We start from the raw sequence: 22,214 nt of genomic DNA on the forward strand, positions 1-22,214 counted from the left end.
TTCATGATAATGTGGTTTCTAATACTATAAGACATTCTATTTTACTTAATATTTGGAAATGCAGGCATGTGATTATTTTCTCTAATCAATTAGTTCATTAGGGGATTGAAACACTAATTTTTTGTTAAGACATCTTGTTTCAATTTGTCTCACTATGTTTTCAAATGCAGGGGGTCAATAAAGAGCATACCAGGATTAGAAATTTGTTGGACACAATCAGACTTTAGCTTCTCAAACTTCATAGGAATGTATTCTTCCAAGCTAAAATATTATATTAGATTTAATTTGTAGGCAACTACTATTTCATGTATTGAGGTGCCCCATGTTGGTCTCTAGGTTTCTATATGTGTGGTAGTCTTCTTGCTTGTTGTTTTCTTATGAGTACAACTACATGACAACAATTTATGTTTTTATGGCAACCTATGTTGCCCTACTTGTAATATTCTCTTGTATTATCTACATTATTTCAAAATAGAAAAGAAAAAGTAGTTATATGTATTTCAAAATGAGAGAATTTATGCTAGTTAATAATTTCTATTTAGTTTTGGGTCCATTACAAGAGACTGGATTGATAGGGTTATGTAGTGACATGTAGCATACTTATGTGACTAAGTTTGAATTTTTTCCCAATTGTGAAGTACTTCATTTTCTAATCATCACATAGTTACATACATATGTCTTTTGCCTATCCTCTTACACTTCCTCTGAAGTTACACCATTCAATAACATTAATTTTCATACATTATCATTGGTCTCCATATTTTTTCATTCCTCATCTTAAGTTATATTGATGATGAACAAGATCAATCCCACTCAATAGAAATTCAAATTGATATGTTGTTTGTTTTACTCATAGACACTTCAAGCCAACTTGACACATGGAGTTAATTATTATATCCTTGTATTTAAAGACTGTATAATTGAGCATTAATGACTTTTTTTATTATCATTCTAAATTGTAAAAAATTAAAAAAAATATTCCAGAAGAATATCCATAGTTGAGGTTTTAAAAGAAACCAACACCTATATCAAATTTTCATATAGATCACTTATAAATTTGTTTAATCTTTATTAATTATTTTGTGGTTGTAAATCTAACCATAAAGGAACTTGATCTAGAAGAACTTAATCCTAGTAATAGAACAACCCTTCTAAGAATCTTTAAGAATCCTAGAGGTACTTTTAAGAATCTTCCTTTTATTGCGAAAGCAAGGAATTTGACAAAATAAAGAGCAAAATTATATAGAGGGTGGACATAGATATTTGGGTTATATACCATATCCATGTGATATAAAATCAATCCATTAACTATGGCACTGGCTTGCATATGTTTTTAAGGCTGCAAATAATTGAAGAACAATCCTCACTTTTAAATTATTATCTTCCAAATTAAAACGAAATATAAAACCCACTTTCACAACTTCATCAAATAAAAACTCCATATCTTTAATTGCTTACAAATAATACCAGCATTAATATATTTCAAATTTAATTTTTTATTTTCAATTCCATTACTTATTTTAAATGAATTTATATTAATTTTCACATTTATGTAATAATTTGATTAATTTACATTTCTCATTACTAATTTATAATTAAAATAGACTCTTTAATACAATATTTAATCACAGGTAATGTAGTTAAATATTTCTTCAAATTCAGCCATATAATTTTATTTTTTCTAAATAGTAAAGATATAAGGAACATTTGAGATTATCATATCATTATAGATTACCTATAAACTTCATATTAATTATTTTATGGTTGTAAATTAAATCATTAAAGAAACTTGATCTAAAAGAACTTAACAATAGTAAGCTAACAACCCTCTTTAAGATACTTATAAGAATGCCAAATTTATTGCAAAAGCAAGGAATCTGACAAAATAGAAAAGAATTTAAATAGAGTCCAAAATTAGCTATTTGTGCTATATATCATTTCCATATGATGCAAGACCAATCCATCAAGTATGAAATTGGCTTGCAAGAAAAAGAGCGTTAACAAATTATATTGTACATTATTAAACCTTATTCAATTAAGATAACATTACTTATAAAGTAGTAAAAAAGACATTATTTTCACACACATATATTCTAATGGTAGAAAGATAATAAGAAAGCCAAACAAGTACAAAATATGATAATATTCTCTCATATAAATATGAATTGCGTAGTCTACAAGATGCATGGGTGCACATTATACCAAAAGTATGCCCCAATATGTAAACTAAAAATAATAAAAGAATTGACACCTAAATTAGCCCCAAACAAATTTATAACATGGACTCTGCAGCAAACGTATCAAAGAGTAGGAAGTTTGAATAGAACTAGTGTTCTAAACATGTGATTGCGCTGGCCTGCTCCCATTCATTTCAGTGACCGGCTTGGTAGAATTTTTGGACTTGCGTTGGAAGTAGATAATCCATGTCACAATTTCAAGAATGGCTGCAACTACACCCAAAGCAATAAGAACACCAATGTAAGCATTCTTCCACTTCTTCTGAGGATCCAAGATGTCATAGCCTTTGAAGATGTTTATAATGCTCAATACGATCACTGTGTAGCCAACAGAATGGTGATATACATTCCAGAATATACGGTACTTGTGATCCTTCTTAGGCCTCAAGAGTAGTGCAAATATCTGCAAATAGGCATAAACTTTTAGCATAAACAATCAAAGCAAAAATCTAAGAAATCCCTTTTAGATTGAAAAAAAAATCCCTGTTTTAAATGCACTTGTCTACGGTAAGGCTTAGAAAAGTGGGTTATATTCAATAGGGATGAAACCCTCAACCAATCCTTTTGATCATTAGAAATGAATTGTTATTACAATAGTAGGTTTTCTGATTTAATTATGTATATAATTGTTCATAGGATTACTTTTAAACTCTTCTTATTTCTTCCTTAGAATGAAAAATCTATACATAGTTTAATTCAGAGAATTAATATTGCTGTTCATTGGCAGTGAAATTTACAAGAGTTAATTGTTTACTATCTGTGATTAGATTACCTGTAAAGTTGCAAAGCAGAAAAGTGCAATCCCAATACGTCTGTGGGAAGTTTTTTCTATCCCTTTGCTGTAACTTCCCAGCCTCAGACCAGTTCCCCAAGCACTTACACCAATTGCATATCCAGAGGTTTGGCAAAAAGCATGGAGGTAAAACCATGCTGGATTTGCAACTTCGAATGTCTTGGCATATCTAGCAATCATCACTCCAATGGGCATCAATATACCCCAACTTACAACAGCAAGCACTCCATGCCTCTGAATTCAAAATTAAAAAACACAACATCAATCAGGAGGGTTTTAAGATCATTCATACCATATACTCTAAATCTATCTGATCAAGCCAACTGATAATCATATCTACAGATTACTCTTCTTGATGTAAGTATATTAGCCTGCTTAATTCTCTTAAACTTCAAGCAAAATTTTCAAATCATAATCAGATGCATTAAATTTGAAAAGACCCTGAGGTTGATTAGCACAATCCTTACAAGAGCCTACAACATAATGGAAAATTGTGATCCTCAGGAAGATCTTAGTTTTAAGTTTACTCGAACTTCATAAATAATAATGATAATAAATCAAAACATATAATAAGAATTAATCTGGTCCTCGGCCTCTTACCAATCAAAAAAGAAACAGAAGAGCAGGATACTTACATTTTTGAGGGTCTGGTGAGAAACACCAGAAGAAACAGTGCTGGTTCCACTTTGGAGATCCAGTGTCCCTAAACTGCTGAGATCAGCAGAAGCAGTGCTGTGCTGAGCAGGAGATGAGCCTGTGACTGAGCTGCCCACTTGCCACACCTGATTTATACTTGTTTGGTTTGAAGAAAGCACCAAGGAGGCAAATATTGTTATCTTCCCACTGCTACTCTCATAAACAGCACTCTTGTTGGTGACATTGAGACTAATGGATGATGGATTCAAAGCAGCAGTCTTAGACTCCACATCATAAGTGCCCACCACAGTTGATCCATTACTTGCTTGAAAGGCAATCAAAGCTTGTGTGCCAATCATTGCTACCCCCTGAGGGTTTATTCCCCAACCTACCCATCCACCAGAAGCAGCAGGGGCAGCCTGGAAAGCTATGTCCAAAGAACCATTCTCTACAACAAAGGTATATGATAGAGTAGCACCTAGAGTTTGTAAGTTGTCGCAGTTTTGAAAACTTCTGGCCTCACCTACGGTGAATTGTAGAGGGCAAGTCTGAGCAGAAACATCCCATCCAAACAGAAGCACAGCAACAAACAAAATCAAGAACAGAGGACGCCCCATGATGAAATCTGCAACAATTTTTTCTCTCTTCAAAACCCAAGCTGCAGAATCTTCCCCTCCAGATCTCTCCCCTCAAAATCCAATTTTGAATGAACTATGAAATTCTCCTCCCACTTCAGATTCCTCACCTCAAAACCCAACTTTGATTGAAGGGAAATATGAAATCTTCTCCTTCAAATTTCTCCGCTCAAACTCCAAGCGGGATTACAGGGAAGTATGAAATTATTTTGCTCCTTCAGATTTCTAACCTCGAAATCCAACTTTGATTGAAGGGGAGTATGAAATCTTCTCCTTCAGATTTCTCCCCTCAAAACCAAGCTTAATTGCAGAGAAGTATGAAATCTTCCTCCTCCTCCTTAAGATTTCTCCCCTCAAATTCCAAGCTTGATAAATGGAAGTATGAAATCGTCTCTCCCTTCAGCTTTCTTCACTCAAAACCTAAGCTTGATTGAAGTATGATCGTTGGGTAGTTTCAGCAAAACTGTAATGCCTAATATATAAGAAGAAACAGGGGAAGCAGGGGAGAAATTTGTAAAGAGCAACGTGTAGAAATAGGAAACTTGAAAGTAATGGACGACCAACTCCACACAGCCGGTGTCCGCGTTAGTTACCGTACTTTCATTCTCTTGACGAATTCAAGAGATCAGAGTTGAATTGGCTTCTCTCCAGGCATAATTGGTCTGATATCATATTTTATCATCTGAGCTACACTTGGCTTTAACGCGAAGGCCCCAGTACTTAGGTCAAACTTCCTAACTGAATTTCAAATGTTATGAAATATCATAAAATTTGGGTTTACACTCTTTTACATAAATAAATAATATAATATCTTCATTTTAAAAGTATATTACTGGTTGTTTTGAAATGTTCCACGGACTGATATTATTTGGGTTCACATTGTCGTTACACAAATAAATAAAATATTAGGAGGTTTGGTAAAATAAATGTATATAAAAATGGTTATATTTATCATATGACCTCTTCATATATGCAAGCATATATTGTGATGTCACAATTACCGAACATTTTGTCTTATATGAATAAGCCATTACATTTTTTATTGACAAAGTATTTTTATTTTTAAAGGTGTACTTACAATATATGGAGTTTCTAGAACCTTGTACGATTTATTCAAACCAATTTCTAGTATTCCATGTGTACACATTAGTTTGGAAATTTTCTTCTAAAAATGCATGTCAATAAATTATGATTATGAAATTTCATTAAAGTAAATACTGAAATTTCATTAAAGTAAATAGTGTAGGCTTATAAAATATAATAATTTGACATTTTATAGTTAATTCCTAAGGCTTATTAATACATTTTTTTTCCCTAAAATTTTAAGGTTGATAAATTTATCTTGATAGATTTTAAAGCTTTTTGGGAGAATTGTTTCAATAGGTTGAACTATTTGATTGGATTTTTATTATAAAAAAATATGTATTTACATTTTTGTTAAATTTAAAATAAGATTTAATATTATAAATTTTATTAAAAGCAATTTTAATCTAATTTTTTAAAGGTTTGGTAAAATGTTTCATTATTTTACAAATACATATTTTTAAAAATATATTATTTCAAAATTACATAACACTATATTGCAATTACAAGTAAAATAAAACTGTAGACACCTAAATTTGATTACACTATTTTAGTAATCCTATTTAGTTATCTAAAAAGGCATTATTAATTAAATTTCTATTTAATTAATCCTTTGTCATCCCCTAGTTGATTAATTTAATTAATCATCTATAGTCCTAATTGATAAATCAAATAATCTATTATTTATCAATTAAATCCTATTCTTCTATCTAATTCCAAAAATCCCCATTTATTAAATAAATCTATTTGATAAATGAAATCCTCAAATTCAAAAACCCCTAACCTATCTCTAATCCTCCATTTAGCCTAATCCACCCCATCCACCCATACTAACCAAGCTTAGCCACTAACTCACCCACCCTCATTAATGCCATCCACTTGCACATCTCTAACATCCCTAATCTAATCCTAAACCCAAGCCTAATCCACCCCCTAATGTTGTCACATTCCTTAAACAAGTCTAAGACTTTCCTAATCCAAACCAAAGTCTCCCCTCAAAAAACCCAACCACTAAGTCATGAGTGCTCTTACAAAACATAAAAGACTCTTACAAACCCACTTATGACTCTTACATCCATCTTCCACACTCTTCCATCTTCCACACTCATTCCTCTTACATCCCTCTTACATACTCAACCCCACTCATCATGCCTTTAACCAACACCTTACCCTATCCTCTCACACTCATCCTCCTTGTGACAAGTGTCACCTTCCCATTGGTGCTAAACAAGCACAATCCATGTGCTCTCCTTTGAGTGCATCCTAGCCCTCCTTAAGCCTTCATCCATCCTTGCATCTAAGCCCTCCATCCCTCTACCCCTTAGCCTATAAATTGAATCCCGTCCCAAGCCATTTAATCAACAATCTTTGAGCTAAAGTTACCATGCTATTTTGAGAACCAAAGCCATCAACCATACCCTTATAATGCCAAATTGAGAGCTCACAAAGCTACCAATTTGCCATTACCCATCTCCATTGAAGCAGCTTTTGAGCATCTTGAGCATACATTCACAGCAAAAGGACACATCTACAGAATCAAAAAAGCATGGAGTGCTTTTTCTTGTGAGGTTTGCACTTCTTGTTTTCTTTCTTTGTCTAAGCATATATGTGAATTTAGTTTTTGGTTTGTGAATGTTTACTTTATTTGTTAATGTTCTTTGCATACTAAATCTTGTTCTACAAAAACATCATAGAATATAATAACATATTCAAACAATATATTATCCCTCTAAAATTTTATAAAACTCACCAAATGTGTGTTAGACAAAAACTTCTATCATTACATGAGCAATAAAACTGTTCTTGAAATACTTTCTTAAAAAACTAAAAAAATTCCAACAATATGATCATTTAACATTTATAGTTATTAGTGTTTTTTTCCTTATAAATTTTAAAATTTATTTTTGTGATAAATAATTTTTATAGATAAGTTTATATCATCATTTTATAAATCATTACTAATAAATATATTTTAAAATTTAACATATTTTAAAGTAAAAAAAAAGTCATAATTAAAAGATATATATATATATATATATATATATATATATATATATATATATATATATATATATATATATATATATATATATATATATATATATATATATATATATATATATATATATATATATATATATATATATATCATAAAGTACATAGATATATCTAGATAATTATTTTTAGTCCTAAGTTACATTGTTTCTACCTTCCTTTTAAGTCGTTCCTCACCCTCCCCTTCTTTGCCTACAATCAAGATCTATATATATTATCTAAGCATTACATCTAGCACTTATGATAAGCACAAAACTATAAAAGTTATGAAACATTCATACAACAAGGGCATAGAAATGAGATGTAAAGTGATAAAATCATTTTATTAAACAAAAATAAAAATATACATCTAAATCATCAGAAAGTACATCTAATAGAACAAAGTATTCATATCTAAGCTGAGAAAATATATCTTAAGCAACATGATCATCATTGTATTACACTAAAGGATGTTTTACTAGCTTAGTTACAAACAAATACAACATAAATAAACCTATGTTACTCTATTGGTATAAAATGGGGGTAAAGAGGCTCCTTGTCATTCTGAATGTCTATCAAGTCCAAATTGGAAGATTCCATGACCTTCAAGTTCACTTTCCTAGGCTCCACCATTGCCTTCCATAATGAATATGTCTATCTAATCATATTGTCTTGGGATGTGAAATGAAGGTAGTACGTAAAAGCTAAAGAAAGACCCCCGAATCTACTCTAGGATAATGAGATGTAAACTATGGTTAAAATTAAAAAAATATAAACCATCCCTGATTCATATGGAGTCCCTATATTGAAATTTTGACTACTTATGTCTAACATTCTTCTATACCTATATTAGCTAATTCATCTTCTCTTTGATTGCCCTCCCAATATATATGATTTATTGTGATCTTATCAATTGTCTAACATAGTGAGAGGGCTCTAGATAAAATTAAGTCTAGTCTCTGATTAATGAGGGATCCTTTCCTTATAGCATTTATTATAATCATAGAATCTCCTTCAATCTTTGCATTCTTGCAACCAATAGTTTAACATAGTTCTAGTCCTACAACTAAAGTTGTTAATTCTACCCAATTATTAGTTTATATTATATATCTTGCTAACTTTTCTATCTCCATGCCTTCTGAGTTATGGATACTACATCTAATGCCTTGTCCTCTTGAATTCCCTCTTGAAGCTTCATCAAAATTCAGTTTAAATCAACCCTCCTTGGGTGTTTTTCATTGGCAGATCTCTTAATTTTTTTTTGAAGATTCCCCCCTATTTCTATAAAGGAGGGTAATTTTAGACCTATTCAATTGCCTCTCATTTTCTCATCCCAATGAGACATTACAACCTCTTTCTCTTGTTTATTCAAAAGATGACCATTGGTAAGTTCATTGACAATAGTCTCAATTTTAATTAAAAGTTGTTCTACATTCATCTTCTTAACTTGAAAAATTCTTCGGTTGCATTCCTTCCATAATTCCCATATGACTATGGAAGGTGTAGAAATCCATAAAGGGCTATAAATACTATCCTTTCAAAGTAGGCACTAAGCATGTAGCATATCCATTATAGTTCTTAGAAATGTTGATATCCACCCCAATTAAGAACATAGCCATTTCCAGCATTGACTCAAATAAGGGCAATGCAAAAAAAGGTGGTCAATGGATTCTTCCTCATTTTTGCATAAAGGATATCTACTAGGGACTTGGTATCCAAATTTCTTAAATCTTTCTAAGTTAAGGACCTTCGTATTTAAAACTAACCAAGTGAAAAATCCTATTTGGGTAGACAAGATTTGTTCCAACATAATGTTGTAGGGAGGGAGTTATTTGTGCTCATTTGGAGAGACATGAGGAATTAATACCCCTCCTTCGAGTTGTATTCCCCACTCTTGCTTCCATTCTACATCAATTTCTCTTTGCCAAAATTCAAAGTTTCTTTCTTGTTTGATAAGGTTCTTTTGAGATCTTCCACTTCCTTTGGTGGGAGGTTTATGTCCTTAAAATCCTTCCATTTCACACCTTTGGCTTCATCCTCAAAGTTCACATAATCTATAAAAAAATTTCCCATCTAGCTTTAGGTGTTAACCTTAATTGGGCAAGTTTATAATCCTTTTCCAAAGACAATAACTTCCCCAAGAGTCTTTCTAGAAGAGAGATTTTTCCCCCTTCCCTAGGTTCCATGTTATTTTATCTTGGATGGAGGATCTACAATCCATATGAAGCTCCAAATTCTCGATCATCTAGGTGGTGATTTATCCCTAAATATGTTGATTCGTTCAATATTTCTCAAGTACTTCTTTATTGGGTTCTTTTCTCACTTGAGGTGCGGATTCTTATACATTATCCATACTAATTTAGCTCCTAAATCTTTACCTAGTATTTTTCTATCCTTGATCCTTACACCTCCCTCATCTTTAGGTCTGCATACCTCATGCCAAACTAACAAGGGAATTTTTCTCTTTTCCTTGGTTCCTTGCCAAAAGAAATTCTCAAGGAGACTATTGATTTCATCCTTATTTTTTTTCTAGGGAGATCAATATAGGGTAATTCATAAAAATATTTTGTTGAAAGTAGGGATAACTTTAAGGAACCTCCCCCTCCCAAAATTTATAAAATTGTGGCGAATCACATGTCATTTGGGTGAAAAAAAAATTAATAGTGTTGGCAAATTATGCGTCAATCGATGGATATTTGGTGGCAAATTTTTTAATAGTTTAGACAATTTTTATAAAATAATGGCGATTATAATTTCTTTTTTTCATAAAATTATTAATATTGATGGCAAATTATGTTTTGAAATATGGATATTGGTTTACGAATATTTTAATAACCGATACATTTTTTATTAAAAAATGGCAAAATTATTTTACAAATAATTGAATTATTTTATTTGTTATGGCGAATGGTTTTCAGAAAGTTATAGTTGGTATGACTATTTTTAAAAGATGGGAAATAAGTAGCCTAACCTAACATACCAACTTACTCAAATTATTGACAAGTGGCAAGTGGCAAGTGGCAAGTGATGGTTTAAAGACGTGGTTGTTTGATCGTACATTATGGAAGCATAATCTTTGCCACTACCACTGTAATTATGTTAAATGTATTATTTGAGAACTTAGACTGTCTAATGATCCAAGATCAATGGTTGAGGTTTAATTTCGGCCAACATTTCTTGAAGAAAGAAGAATTGTCGGGGTAGTCACCGGAATGTTGACACTTATCAAGGTAAGTTGTCTACGGAGTACAGTGTACCTAGAAAGAATTAAATGCCATGTCAGTGATAGCAACATTCTCTCACTAGTACGCTACCACTAACCACACACCACTTCCCAAATTGTACAGCCAATTTCTGACAGTTTTTTGTCAACAGTTACCAATACCATTGCAGTTTAGTTTATCTATAACGATATATAATAAGCTGAAAGATATCTTATTATTATTACCAATACAAAATGAACAAAGCTCGGATGATCGAAATGATAAAAATTAATTACATGTAGATTATAAACAAAAATTAAAAATTAAAAATGAACAAAGCTCAGGTTATTTAAATGATAAACATTAATTACATATAGATTATTAATTACATGATTCAGACTATCGTCCAATGATAATATAACAATGGTTGAAGGTTTATTTCGGGACCAAACATCTGGAATGAAGCCTTGACCTTGTTCAAGTGTCCAGAATGGTGACACGTTTCTATCTAGCATGTATCACTTAAGTTGTAGGAGATAGTATATTGATGTCTTGTCACTATTAATTACAATTTACAATTGGCCTTTTCCATTGGCTAAGCGGCTTCGCACGCATTATAGGACATGCCACAATCCACTAGCAGTAGTACTATTAGTCTTAATTACAACTAGCCTTTTCCATTGGTTAAGTGGCTTCACATGCATTACAGGACAATGGACGGTGTTAGTGTTTAATTACAATTGGCCTTTTCGAAACGTACTTGCAATTATGTTCAAGATTTGAGAATATTTGCTAATTTAATGTAATTGAATTGGCAGTCAGACAGATAAATATTTAAGAAATATTTCTCAACAGCTAAGCTTATTTAGGAAAAAAAAAAATCCCTGGCACCCTGTGCACCAAGCTTATTTATAGGTGATTGAGCTACTTCTTTCATCATTGCTTATCTCATTTTTGGTAGTCGATAGGTCTGGTTTGTTTGGTGTTAGTCTATTAAAACTTAGAGTTTGAACTTTGTAGTAAAGATGGACAACCCTATTCGCCTGAGATGCACTTTGGAAGAGGAGCAGAAGGCCTTTCTAGGTTGTGTTCCTGAGGAAAACCTCTTGTCAATTTGCAATGAGGTTGTTCCATGCTCTGGTGTGAAGTTTGTTATTTCTTCTATCAAAATGGTTCTGGGGCATGAGTTTTTGGAGAATGAGAATCAGTATCGTGTCAATAGTGACATTACGTCATGATTTCTAGCCTCCCTGCTTGACCTTGGAGAAGCAAGGGCCGACATTGTGCTACTTCTGAGGAAGATTTTTAAAGTAGTATATTTGGGCGATGACATTGAAATTGTTGCTCATGCAGTTTTAGGAGTGGGATCCCTTGGGTGGGTGAAGTCCACAAGCTTCTGGAACTTGGCCAGAATGTGGTCCTGCAACCATTTTTACTAGGCTTGACTGCTGGGTAGTTGAAGCACCATAGGAAATGCGCAAGAATTGGGTTGAATTTTCTTTGAAAATGGTTTTTCCTGGATGAAGTGGAAGATGGCAACCATTGGCTACAAGAATTTGCAACCATGGTCGATTCTAGTGGTTTCTACGATGAATAGTATAGTAGTACTAGAGTCTAGGGTTTTTCCTTGATTTTGTAAATTTGTAAATTTCAAAAAATATCAATGAAATTTCTGGAGTTTCAGTTCCATATAAAATTGTATTTCATTGTTTTAGCTTCTTATGCTTACTTATGCAACATTGCAATATTTTGCATTTTTGAATTTTCTATTGAATTGTTTATAAAATCCTATGTGAATATAAAATATTATTTATAATGATAATCACTAATATATTTCCCTTAGAAACAAGGTTGCAGAGCAATGTAGTTCCTGCCTCAAACTTTACCTAATAGCAAAATATGTTATTACTTATTATTAAAAAATTATGTAAAACTTGATTGGTTAAAGTTGTTTATTTCAAACACTAGTTAAAAAAGTTCATTGCCTATAGTTCCTATGACAGGCACTAATAACTAATGTCCAAATAGTAAAGTTAAACTACCAAGATTAATTATGTAAATAATTGCATTTCTGCCTTCATTACAATTGTTAGGTAAAATTTTATTATTTTATGTATTTAATTGCTTGCGCAGAAGATCCATTTTTCACTTCTTTTGATTTTAAATAAAGTTTTACTAAAAAATAATAATAATAACAACTACAAGAGCTCTGTTGGAGCACGAGTCCCTGTCTATTGTGAAAAGAAAGTAGAAATATTATAGCTAAAGATAAATAATATTAGTTAGAGATATAATTTGTGAATATTTAATATTAATATTTTAATACAAATTTTGGATATATATCTGTGTCTTATGAAATATATTTAATTTTAGCTATATAGAAAATTTAATTTAATTTTTATAAACTAACAAATATATTAAATTGTAATTTTGATTTGAGGATTTGAGGCAAACTCATTGACCCATGTTAATTATATGATTAGCACTTATATAGTAAATCTTGAGATGATTAATAATATTAATATCAATTCAAAATATCAATGTATAGATAATGTCTTAAAAATCTATTAATATTAGTTTTGATTATAGTAGCTAGTTGTTTTCCCAAATATTTAGTTAAAATTAAATAGTAATATTATCTTAAATTACTATGTATATGCAATTATGCAACTCGGTAGTCTCACGGGCCACCACACTGTTAATGAATCACCATTGTCGTTGGATGTTTATAGATCAACGACTGAAGTTGAGTTTCGGGCTGAAAGGAAAAAGAAACCCTATCATTTCAAATGCGTCCTGGAATCATGACATGTGTCACTAAACTCCTCGATCGACCAAAAAATAACAATGTCATTTCAATTTGGTGATGACATGACACTGACATGTCTGACTCGTGATGTGAGTCATCCTGATACCTGACTAGCTTAGTTAATGGGAGTGGGACCGAAGTTGAGTTTCAGGCTGAAAGAAAAAAGAAACCCTATCATTTCAAACGCATCCTAGAATCATGACACATGTCACTGCTCAGTTAAGACATTGACATAATCACATTCCACTTGCAGTTAACAGTGACATTATGAATGACATTAATACATTATGACGGGTTAGTTAACACTTAACACGTGTCTAATAACTAGTGGTCCACGATTCCACTCACATTTAAATTGAATGTGTATTGTGTGACAAGTGTGATGACTATGGACTATAGAGTATAGATTGTACAATTTTGGTGTGTTAAGTTTCTTTAATTTTGTAGTTATACGTTGTCTACAGATTTAGAAATTAGAAAGGGGTTACAATTTACAAAGTTACAGATTCTTAATTTCTAAGTTGAGGATTGTGGTCCGAGGAAGGCAACAAACTATAGTCTCTTAGCTCTCTACAAAAATTGAAACTAAGGGCAATGTGAACGTGAACGGGTAAGTGTAACTACTAAAATCCTAAAAATTTATGTCCCGTATTTTAAAATTTTCAAGCCTCTTGATTTACAACTTTACTGTTTATATTATATAAAAAAATTAGTCTGTAAGGTTTTAATTTTGAGTCACCCCTGTAGGTTTGTAGCTGTGTTAAAATTTTTACTACGATGGGAAAAACAAATACCCAAAATAACAAGATGGGCAAAATAACATAATTCCACAATATTCTTAAAACACCAAGTTTCAGTGATTTATTCCATGATATACATGATCTTGTAATTCATATAAATAAGGGTATAATGGATATAAGATTTGCACTTGAAAACAAATGGAACGATCCAAATAAGGCTTCAAAATTTTGTTCATTTAACCCTAGTGTAAATGCAACTACAAATAAAATTGCATTGTGGGTAGCTGGGTCGACACACATGGCATTACCTCAAGTATTCCCTTGCCCAAAAATTGTTATGCTTTGCACCAAAAATTATGATGAAAATAGAAAAGCAATTGTGAATAAAATTACTTAGGAGGAAATTTTGTCCATAAATAAGAGTGAATTTGCTAGTCTATTGAACCTAGGGTTTCAAATACAACAATCAAATGTACATATTGACCTGGGAAAGCTAGCAAATGATTATGAAAAATTGGATGCAAAACAGAGAGATTCTTATATCAGAGGAATAACAAGCGGTTGTAGGTTGAGTCCAAATCACATGCCTCCTTATGATTTTGAATTTTTTGTGCCATGGGCATAGGATAGTATTTTCTTGCTAGCATTTTGTTTGGGATTGGATATTAACAAACAAGTGGATGCTAGCATTCTTAAAATGCTTTATCATATGCATTTAAGAAAAGAACCAGTAAGATATCGTTTTATTGAGCACATTGTTCGTTGCATGCAAGATCAATTACTAATGATTCAAAGAGGATCAGAGAAGACATTTAAATTCACAACCTACTTGTACTATCTTCTCCTAGCAAAGCATCATGTATTATTTGAGGCAAACAAGCTTTGCAGTCAGACTCAAGGCCAAAATCCAATATATGAGTGGACACCTCAAATAAGGATGATTGATAACAGAAGGAACTGCAACAATTTTGAAGACTTCTTTTTGGCACCAATGTACCATAAAATTATAGGCACTCCAATGCCTAGATTGCCTGTTACTTGTAGAAATTGCATTCAACTCGGAAGTGAACTACAATTGGCTGTTTGGTACTTAATGGAAGAGTACATTGTGTTAAGGTTTTACGGTTCATGGGTAGAACCCTACAAACTTCCAATACATGTAATAGAGAGGGTATTTGCATTGGAATTTGTACGATAAATGGAGAGCACAGATGTACTCTTTCATGGTCAGCAAAAGAAAATGATATTTCCCTCCTTGCCATTCTCCTTTGGAGGGTTCACATTTGAGAGAAGAGGATTCAAAGTGGCATAAGCCTTTTTTTCAATTTTTTGATTTGATGTTGATAGTCACTGGCAGTATGATCCACTAAACATAATTGGAGCAAGGCTTAAGGGCATTGGGACTTCTGCAAGAAAATATCAACATGAAAGTATGCCTTTGATTGAAAAATTTAAAAACATGGACTCTTGGGAGGAGGTCAAAAAAGAGATGGAGAAATATGCTGCTGAAAATAATATGTCAATACAGGAATTGTCATCACAAATAATGGCATTGCACAAATAGAAAGGAAAAGTGTAGGGCATGACATCGTCCAATTTCTACAAGAAAGCTGATAAACCATCTATAAAACCTATTCCAAAAGAGCTAATGAATGAATGTATAGATGCTGGATGGAGTCAAAGCAAAATTTATCAATTTTGGGAAATGAGGAAGAATCTCGGTGACCCAAAGACCTCTGCAGATCATGATGAGGTTGAAGAGGATACAATGTTTGACGAATTGTGGAATAAGGAGCATCCACCTAAAGCACATCAAAGTGATATTGATGATGATTACGATGACCAAGATTCTTTGTATCCCTCATCCAGTACACAAATTCAAAGAGGAGTTGATGCATCCACCAAACTTCTATATAGCAAAGGGAAAGAAATTGTAGAAAAAATGGGCTACCAAGGTTCTGGTGGTCTAGGTCCTAGTGGAGAAGGGGTTTGGTTACCACCTCAACCACCAACTATAGCACCAAAACATGGTCAGAAACCAGGCCTTGGGCATGGAGATCAATCATCAACTCAGTCAATTCCATCCACATTGGATTCATCTCAGTTAATTAGATTTGTTCCTGCTTCATTTACAGTTCCACTTCTAAGTACTTAGATTCAATTTGAATCAACTATCACTCCCAGAGCTATAGATATCATGGATACAACTACAACTAGTGGTTTGAAAAAGACATTGTATATAGATGCAAAAAATTTGGTATCGGAGATCAAGAAAGTTTAAAGAAGCAGAAGGTTATGACAAGTATTAGTAGTACTACTAGTATAACAATGCCAATGGTGACTGTGAGTCCAACAATTGCCCATCCTTTAGGACAAAACCCTCAGAACAGTCCACAAACCCCACTAATGGGTTTAGTTGTTGGTTATCCTTGTGGTGTCGGTGGAAGCTCGTACATCAGTGCAAGTGCTATTGCTATTTCACCATTCGAACATTCAATTGTCTCACAAAATCCTGATTTCCATTACAATGAATTTGTAACTAACTATAAAAAATCAAAAAACAAGAATAGACAAAATAGTAAGACAATGAAGATGGAAGCAATTGTTGTAGCTCATAATGCAGAACCTACAACCAACAGGTTATTTACCACATATAACCCAACTAAAGATATGATGGAATTCATGGTTGGTATGCCCCCCAGCTAAAGATAATAATCCACCAAAGAGTTAGTTAGATCCATTTGAATTTCAAGTTAACACCCTCCAAATGGATTTATCCAAAATTAAAAATGTGGACAAGATAAATGTGTCCAAAATGATCAACCAAGTGGTCTACAGTTCAGTGATGAAGTTGGAGAGAGAGAAAGGAAAGCTTCAAGGCAAATTAGATAAGTTAAAGGTAGACCTGGCAAATGTAAAGGCAAGTGAGAAATCAACAGTAAATAGGTGCAAAGAATTAGAGAAAAGGATAAAAAATTCATCCTCTGGCTTTAAAGAATTAATTGAATAGCAAGAACAAATGGACGCAGAATTGAAAACTCTGAGGGAAAATTTGGAAAAAATGAAAAAAAAAACTTCATGATGAAAAAGACTCTTCAACAAAGTTATACAGAAACTTGGAGAATGCTGCAAATGTAAACAATAAGTTAAATAAAGAATTGGAAAATGAGAGGGTAAAAATAAAAGAGTGGGAAGAGAAAGCAAAAGGGTGGGAAAATAAAGCAGAGAAAATAAGAAAACATAGTGAACACCAGTACTCAGAAATGATAGAAGACCTAAAGAAGGAAAATTATACTATTAAAAAATATGAAAACGGCTTGAATGACCATGTAAATAATACAGTAAAGAAAATAAAAAATTACTTCTAGGGGCAAATAAAGACTTTTGTTGATAGGTTGTGTGATTGGTTCGAACTCTATAAAGCTCTTACAGATGTTTTTGGGAAGCTGAAAGAGCAACTTGAGGAGAACAAAAGTTTTGGTCAGAGACAAAAAAGTGCAAAGCGGATTATGGAAGAAATCAACAGCACTGCTGACAGGCATTTGGTAAGCAAGGGAATTCAGGACCGCATTGGTTCAATAATAAAGGCGACCTCTGTATTTCATAAGTGTCAAAAACTAACAAAAGAAAAAGATGTTCTTGCTTTATTTGGGGCAAAGCTTGCCAAGATGAACAATAAAACAACAAAATTGATATCTCTTGGTTTACCAAGTCCTTGACCTGATTTCTCAACAACGATTTTCGTTGGAAGAGAAGTTTACAAACAAAAGTTGGAGGACCAAATAACCTCTGATTTAGGAAACCTTCCTTAGGATAGATTTCATGAAGGCATTGCAAAGTGCATGAAAACATTCATAAATTTGCATGCACTAGTGGAAGGAACATTGCTTGAAACTCGCTCTTCCAAGTATGGAATGATGATGAGAATGCAAGTCATTTATCATAACATCAAAAAATTTGTCCTTCCAACCGAAGAAGAATGGAACATACTACATAAACTTATAGTCTGTATGTGAAAGTACTTTCAGTTTCAATCATCTTTATATCTTTACTATATATGAATATCTTTCATATTATCCTACATACTACAGTCTAGACTCTAGAATTGAGTTTAAAGTAACAAGTTTGAACTTTGTTTTTTGAGCAGGATCAATGTTGTAGTCTTGCAAATGCTATTGCCTATGCTAAATTGCTAATTTACTAAACCGGCCTATCAAATGCAGAAATGTACAACTAAAGTTGTAGAGATGTTGTAGACTTGTAGATGTCTTACTGATTTAGATTTTGAGACTTCACATTAGGCAAATCGACTCGAAGCTGTTGTTGCTCCCTTGTTTCTATAAAAGGGAATTTAGGGTCATTGGCTTACAAGAATTGTACCATATTAGTTGAATATTGCAAATGAAAACCATTAATAATTATTAATTGTGGAATTGAATCTATGATTCTATCTAATTTTCATGTTTTCCAATTCAATGTATGTTGAATAAATGAATAAAATAGAAAAAAAAATTTCATTCAAGAATTTCAAATTCAAATATGAATGATCATTGATGACATGATATAAACTACACTCTACAGTAATAATACTCTTTGTTCTCAAATTTTAATGATGAAACATAATACATTCTAATTTCTTGCTTTTCTAAAATGAACATTAAATGATAGGATATCATATAGCAGTTAATAAGTTAAAAAAATACCTATTGGTTGCCACTACTAATTTAGCAAAAATTTCCTAAATTTTCCAATTCATCTCTATGTCATCATCATCATCCAATTCTGGTAGTCCAGTTGCTTCATTGTTCTCTTCATTTTTGTTTGTGTCTTCTTCAACTTCAAGTTCACTCTGACCTCCACTTCTATGATTCCCAATCCCATGGCTAGTGCCACTACCAACTGTACTTGTCCCACTTGGAGTCACTGTAGGAGATTGGTTAATGGTGTTGCCTACCCCTCTTCTTTTGCATATTTTCTTCTAGATTTCCATTGTTTTTTGATAAGGAAAAGTATTGACATCATACCTAGATGTGTATACCCTCAAGCATGATTCCAAATTCTTGTCTAGTTTGTTTCTTAGCTTTGATTTTAGGAAGCCCAAAGCATTGAAAACTCTCTCATCCTCCACTGAACCCAATATCATGGTTTGACATAGATCAACAAGCTTGAAGTACTCTGAAATTTCTTCACACAACAATGTGCTCTATTTTAGTTCTGTCCAAAGCTTTGTTGCTGAGCCCTCTTCATGTGGGTTACACATTAATTGATATTGATGCTCCATGGTCCTTACAAAGGTGCCTAATTTCTGTCTAAGAAGACCCTCATCTAATATTCCATTGATAGTCACTCCATTGAATTCTATAGATTTGCAAAATTCCTTTATCAAAATCAACAACCTTCTACAATAACCTTCCTTATTGTTGAAGGACCAATATTGAGGAAACATAATTTCCATGGCCTCAAGTAGTTGATCATATGGGAATCATGATATTATTTTAGAGGAAACTCTATAGGCTATGTCCCTTGTAGTAAATGCTATAGACTTGACGATCTTGGTAAACTCTTCCCTTGTAACTCTTGTAGCTCGCTTCTTTGGGGCATTGTAGTACATTGGTATCTGAAATCCCCTTATACAAACACATGAATCTCCATTTTCAATGATCTTTAAATAATGATCTAGGATTGTCCAAATCTGTTAGTTTCTACCAGTGATTAAATCTATCATCGGATAAATTTAGGCCAGTACAATAGAGACTATCGAGGGCTCGGCATGACATTTTACACAAATGAGCATATTTTGCAATATAAATGGCTCTTTGCTAGGATTTTTTCATAATTAACCTTATTTCTTCTAGCATGGGAAGAAGAGATACCAAAGTCAAAAGTGTCTCTATATTGCTTAACCTCTGAAGCAGGTCGCCACATCTCTGATTTTCTGCATTGTCTCAATTTTCGTACATCAGTCCAATCAAAGATTGATATTCAGAAAATACTTGATGCCCTGGTCCATCCAAAGAGATCTATCTGGTATCAACATCTTTTAGAAGCTTGTTTCCATCAGTAATTCCATTAGCAAAGTGCTAAAACTCTCTAAAATTCTTGGGACTTCGACAAAAATATGCATACAACTCTCTTACTAAATCTTCAACCTTGTTTACTGAAGGAAACTTCTTCACAACTCTAAAAGCAAGATTCATCCTTTGGGCCATACAGTGAATGACAACAACATATGGTGAACAAGAAGCCTGCATCTTTGTGCAAAGACTATTCCTTTAACCTTGCATTATTGAAGCTCCATCCACTCCAACATAGACCAAGTTCTTCGCTATTGTCAATTCATCCATAGCTCCATATTCAATTGAATTGCTCTTTACTAACTGAAATAAAGTTTTTGCTGTCGCATTGTCTCTCAATTTAGCAACAGATAGTAGATGTGGTTGGTGGACATTATTCTGTACAGTATAAACATGCATGCATACCCACAACATATTATCTATTGCCGTAACTTCGTCTAAGGAAAATGCAATAAAGGTTGACTCTTTTATTTTTCTTTGTACATCCTCTATTTCAACCTGCGCAATACAACTTGCCCATTCCCATCCACTGTTTATCGACCAATGACTGATAGGATAGTTAGGAACTTTCAAAAAGCATAAAATAGCACTCATTTTTGGATATTCTATCATTGGATGCCCTCTGCTCAAAATATAGAAAACATTACTTAATTAAAAAACTTTTCCATGTTCTTCTACTTCACTTGCTTTTGCCAAAATAGCATTAATAGAACCTTGAACTTCACTAGGCTTCGTCTGAAATTTCTAAAACATATAATATTCTTCAGCATTCCTTTTATGTTGAAATTGCTCCTTTTTTTTATATCTTACCACTTTTATTTCCTTACCATCTACAGTTGAGGTTTCATAAATCTTACCAACATGTTTCTCTATGGTGTCTAGTTTAAGCTGCAACTGCTTTTCCTTTTTATACTTCCAACTACAAATTGTACATCTACATTCTACTGGTGGCTCATCTACAATTGGATTGTCCACGAGCTCAATGAATGGATACTTTGCTGCCCAATCAAATTTAAATCTCCTAGCCATCTCCCATTGACGATCAATTTTTTCTTTCAATTTTCCTCTCCCTTTAGTGTTACTATTAATTGCTTCATCCTAGTACTGGTTATTTACTGGATATTATTCTTCAAGGTCATCTTCATTAGAGATATTGTGTTCTGCAACTTCGTCACCAGATTTATTAGGCTCCCCAATTTGTTGAATGGACTCTTGTGTAGGTTGAGATTGTACAGGCTCCTCTGATGATGTACCTTCCTTACTTTGACCAACACTATTGCATCTACCCCTACCAAAGTATGAAGATATATTTCTGCATTTTGTTGGCCTCTCTTGGAAATCTCCACCTTCACTAGTCCTACACCTCTTCTTATTTAAATTTGACTATGACATCTCCATCAAATTGAGGCTGTAATAAAATACTATGGACTCATAGTTGTAGTCGTTTCAGTTCTCTATTGATCGCAATACTATGAAGAAGGCTCCTTCTTTCAGCATGTTTCAATAATAAAACTCATATATCTTAAATAGACAACTACAAATAAACAGTTTTCATTTTGGAAAATGGGATAACCGTTACATATGATAAGAACTAATATTTGGTGAACCTCGCATAATTTCAAGTAATTGAGTGGGTGAATAGGGTGAGAGTTTGGGACCCCATTGTGTGTGATGCATGGAAAATTGGGTCCTAGGACAAATAAAAATTTCACATAGGAAAATGGGAATTTGGCGAATGATGATCGTCGAAAGAGATACTCAATTAATTCTATGGCGAATAAGAGTAAACATTAAAGAGAAATATGGACGAAGAACCTGACTACGAAACTAAAATTGCGTAATAATAGTGGTGAACATTTTGACCACTATATGAGTATTTTATAAAATCTAGGTGAATTGCTCAACTAGTATACGATGTTTTTTTTTGCCAATTTCTATAGCTCAATCAAGACATATTTGCCAATTGGCGA

At 32.8% G+C, this 22,214-nt stretch overlaps 1 protein-coding gene across 1 annotated transcript; it reads right to left on the minus strand.

The window, feature by feature from the left end:
* Window positions 1-2,126: 2,126 nt before the first annotated feature.
* LOC149529315 (cytochrome b561 and DOMON domain-containing protein At5g35735-like) lies at window positions 2,127-4,751 on the minus strand. The gene is made up of 3 exons (XM_089808762.1): window positions 3,666-4,751; window positions 3,010-3,264; window positions 2,127-2,640 (listed from the first exon to the last, which is right to left on the minus strand). Exons 1-3 carry the CDS (start codon window positions 4,281-4,283, stop codon window positions 2,335-2,337), a joined length of 1,179 nt encoding a protein of 392 aa, XP_089664888.1. The 5' UTR covers window positions 4,284-4,751; the 3' UTR covers window positions 2,127-2,334.
* Between the last annotated feature and the right edge of the window lie 17,463 nt (window positions 4,752-22,214).

The sequence above is a fragment of the Cupressus sempervirens genome, chromosome 11 (assembly GCF_028749045.1).
Source record: "Cupressus sempervirens isolate cs-2001-9-10 chromosome 11, ASM2874904v1, whole genome shotgun sequence".
NCBI lineage: Eukaryota > Viridiplantae > Streptophyta > Pinopsida > Cupressales > Cupressaceae > Cupressus > Cupressus sempervirens.

What these genes read in the sequence shown, in the direction of transcription:
- LOC149529315 (XM_089808762.1), bottom strand. Translation starts at nt 4,283, where the DNA reads ATGGGGCGTCCTCTGTTCTTGATTTTGTTTGTTGCTGTGCTTCTGTTT. An exon ending in CTCACCAGACCCTCAAAAAT is followed by an intron (nt 3,265 to 3,665) that starts GTAAGTATCCTG and finishes TTTTGAATTCAG; the next exon opens with AGGCATGGAGTGCTTGCTGT. An exon ending in TCTGCTTTGCAACTTTACAG is followed by an intron (nt 2,641 to 3,009) that starts GTAATCTAATCA and finishes GCCTATTTGCAG; the next exon opens with ATATTTGCACTACTCTTGAG.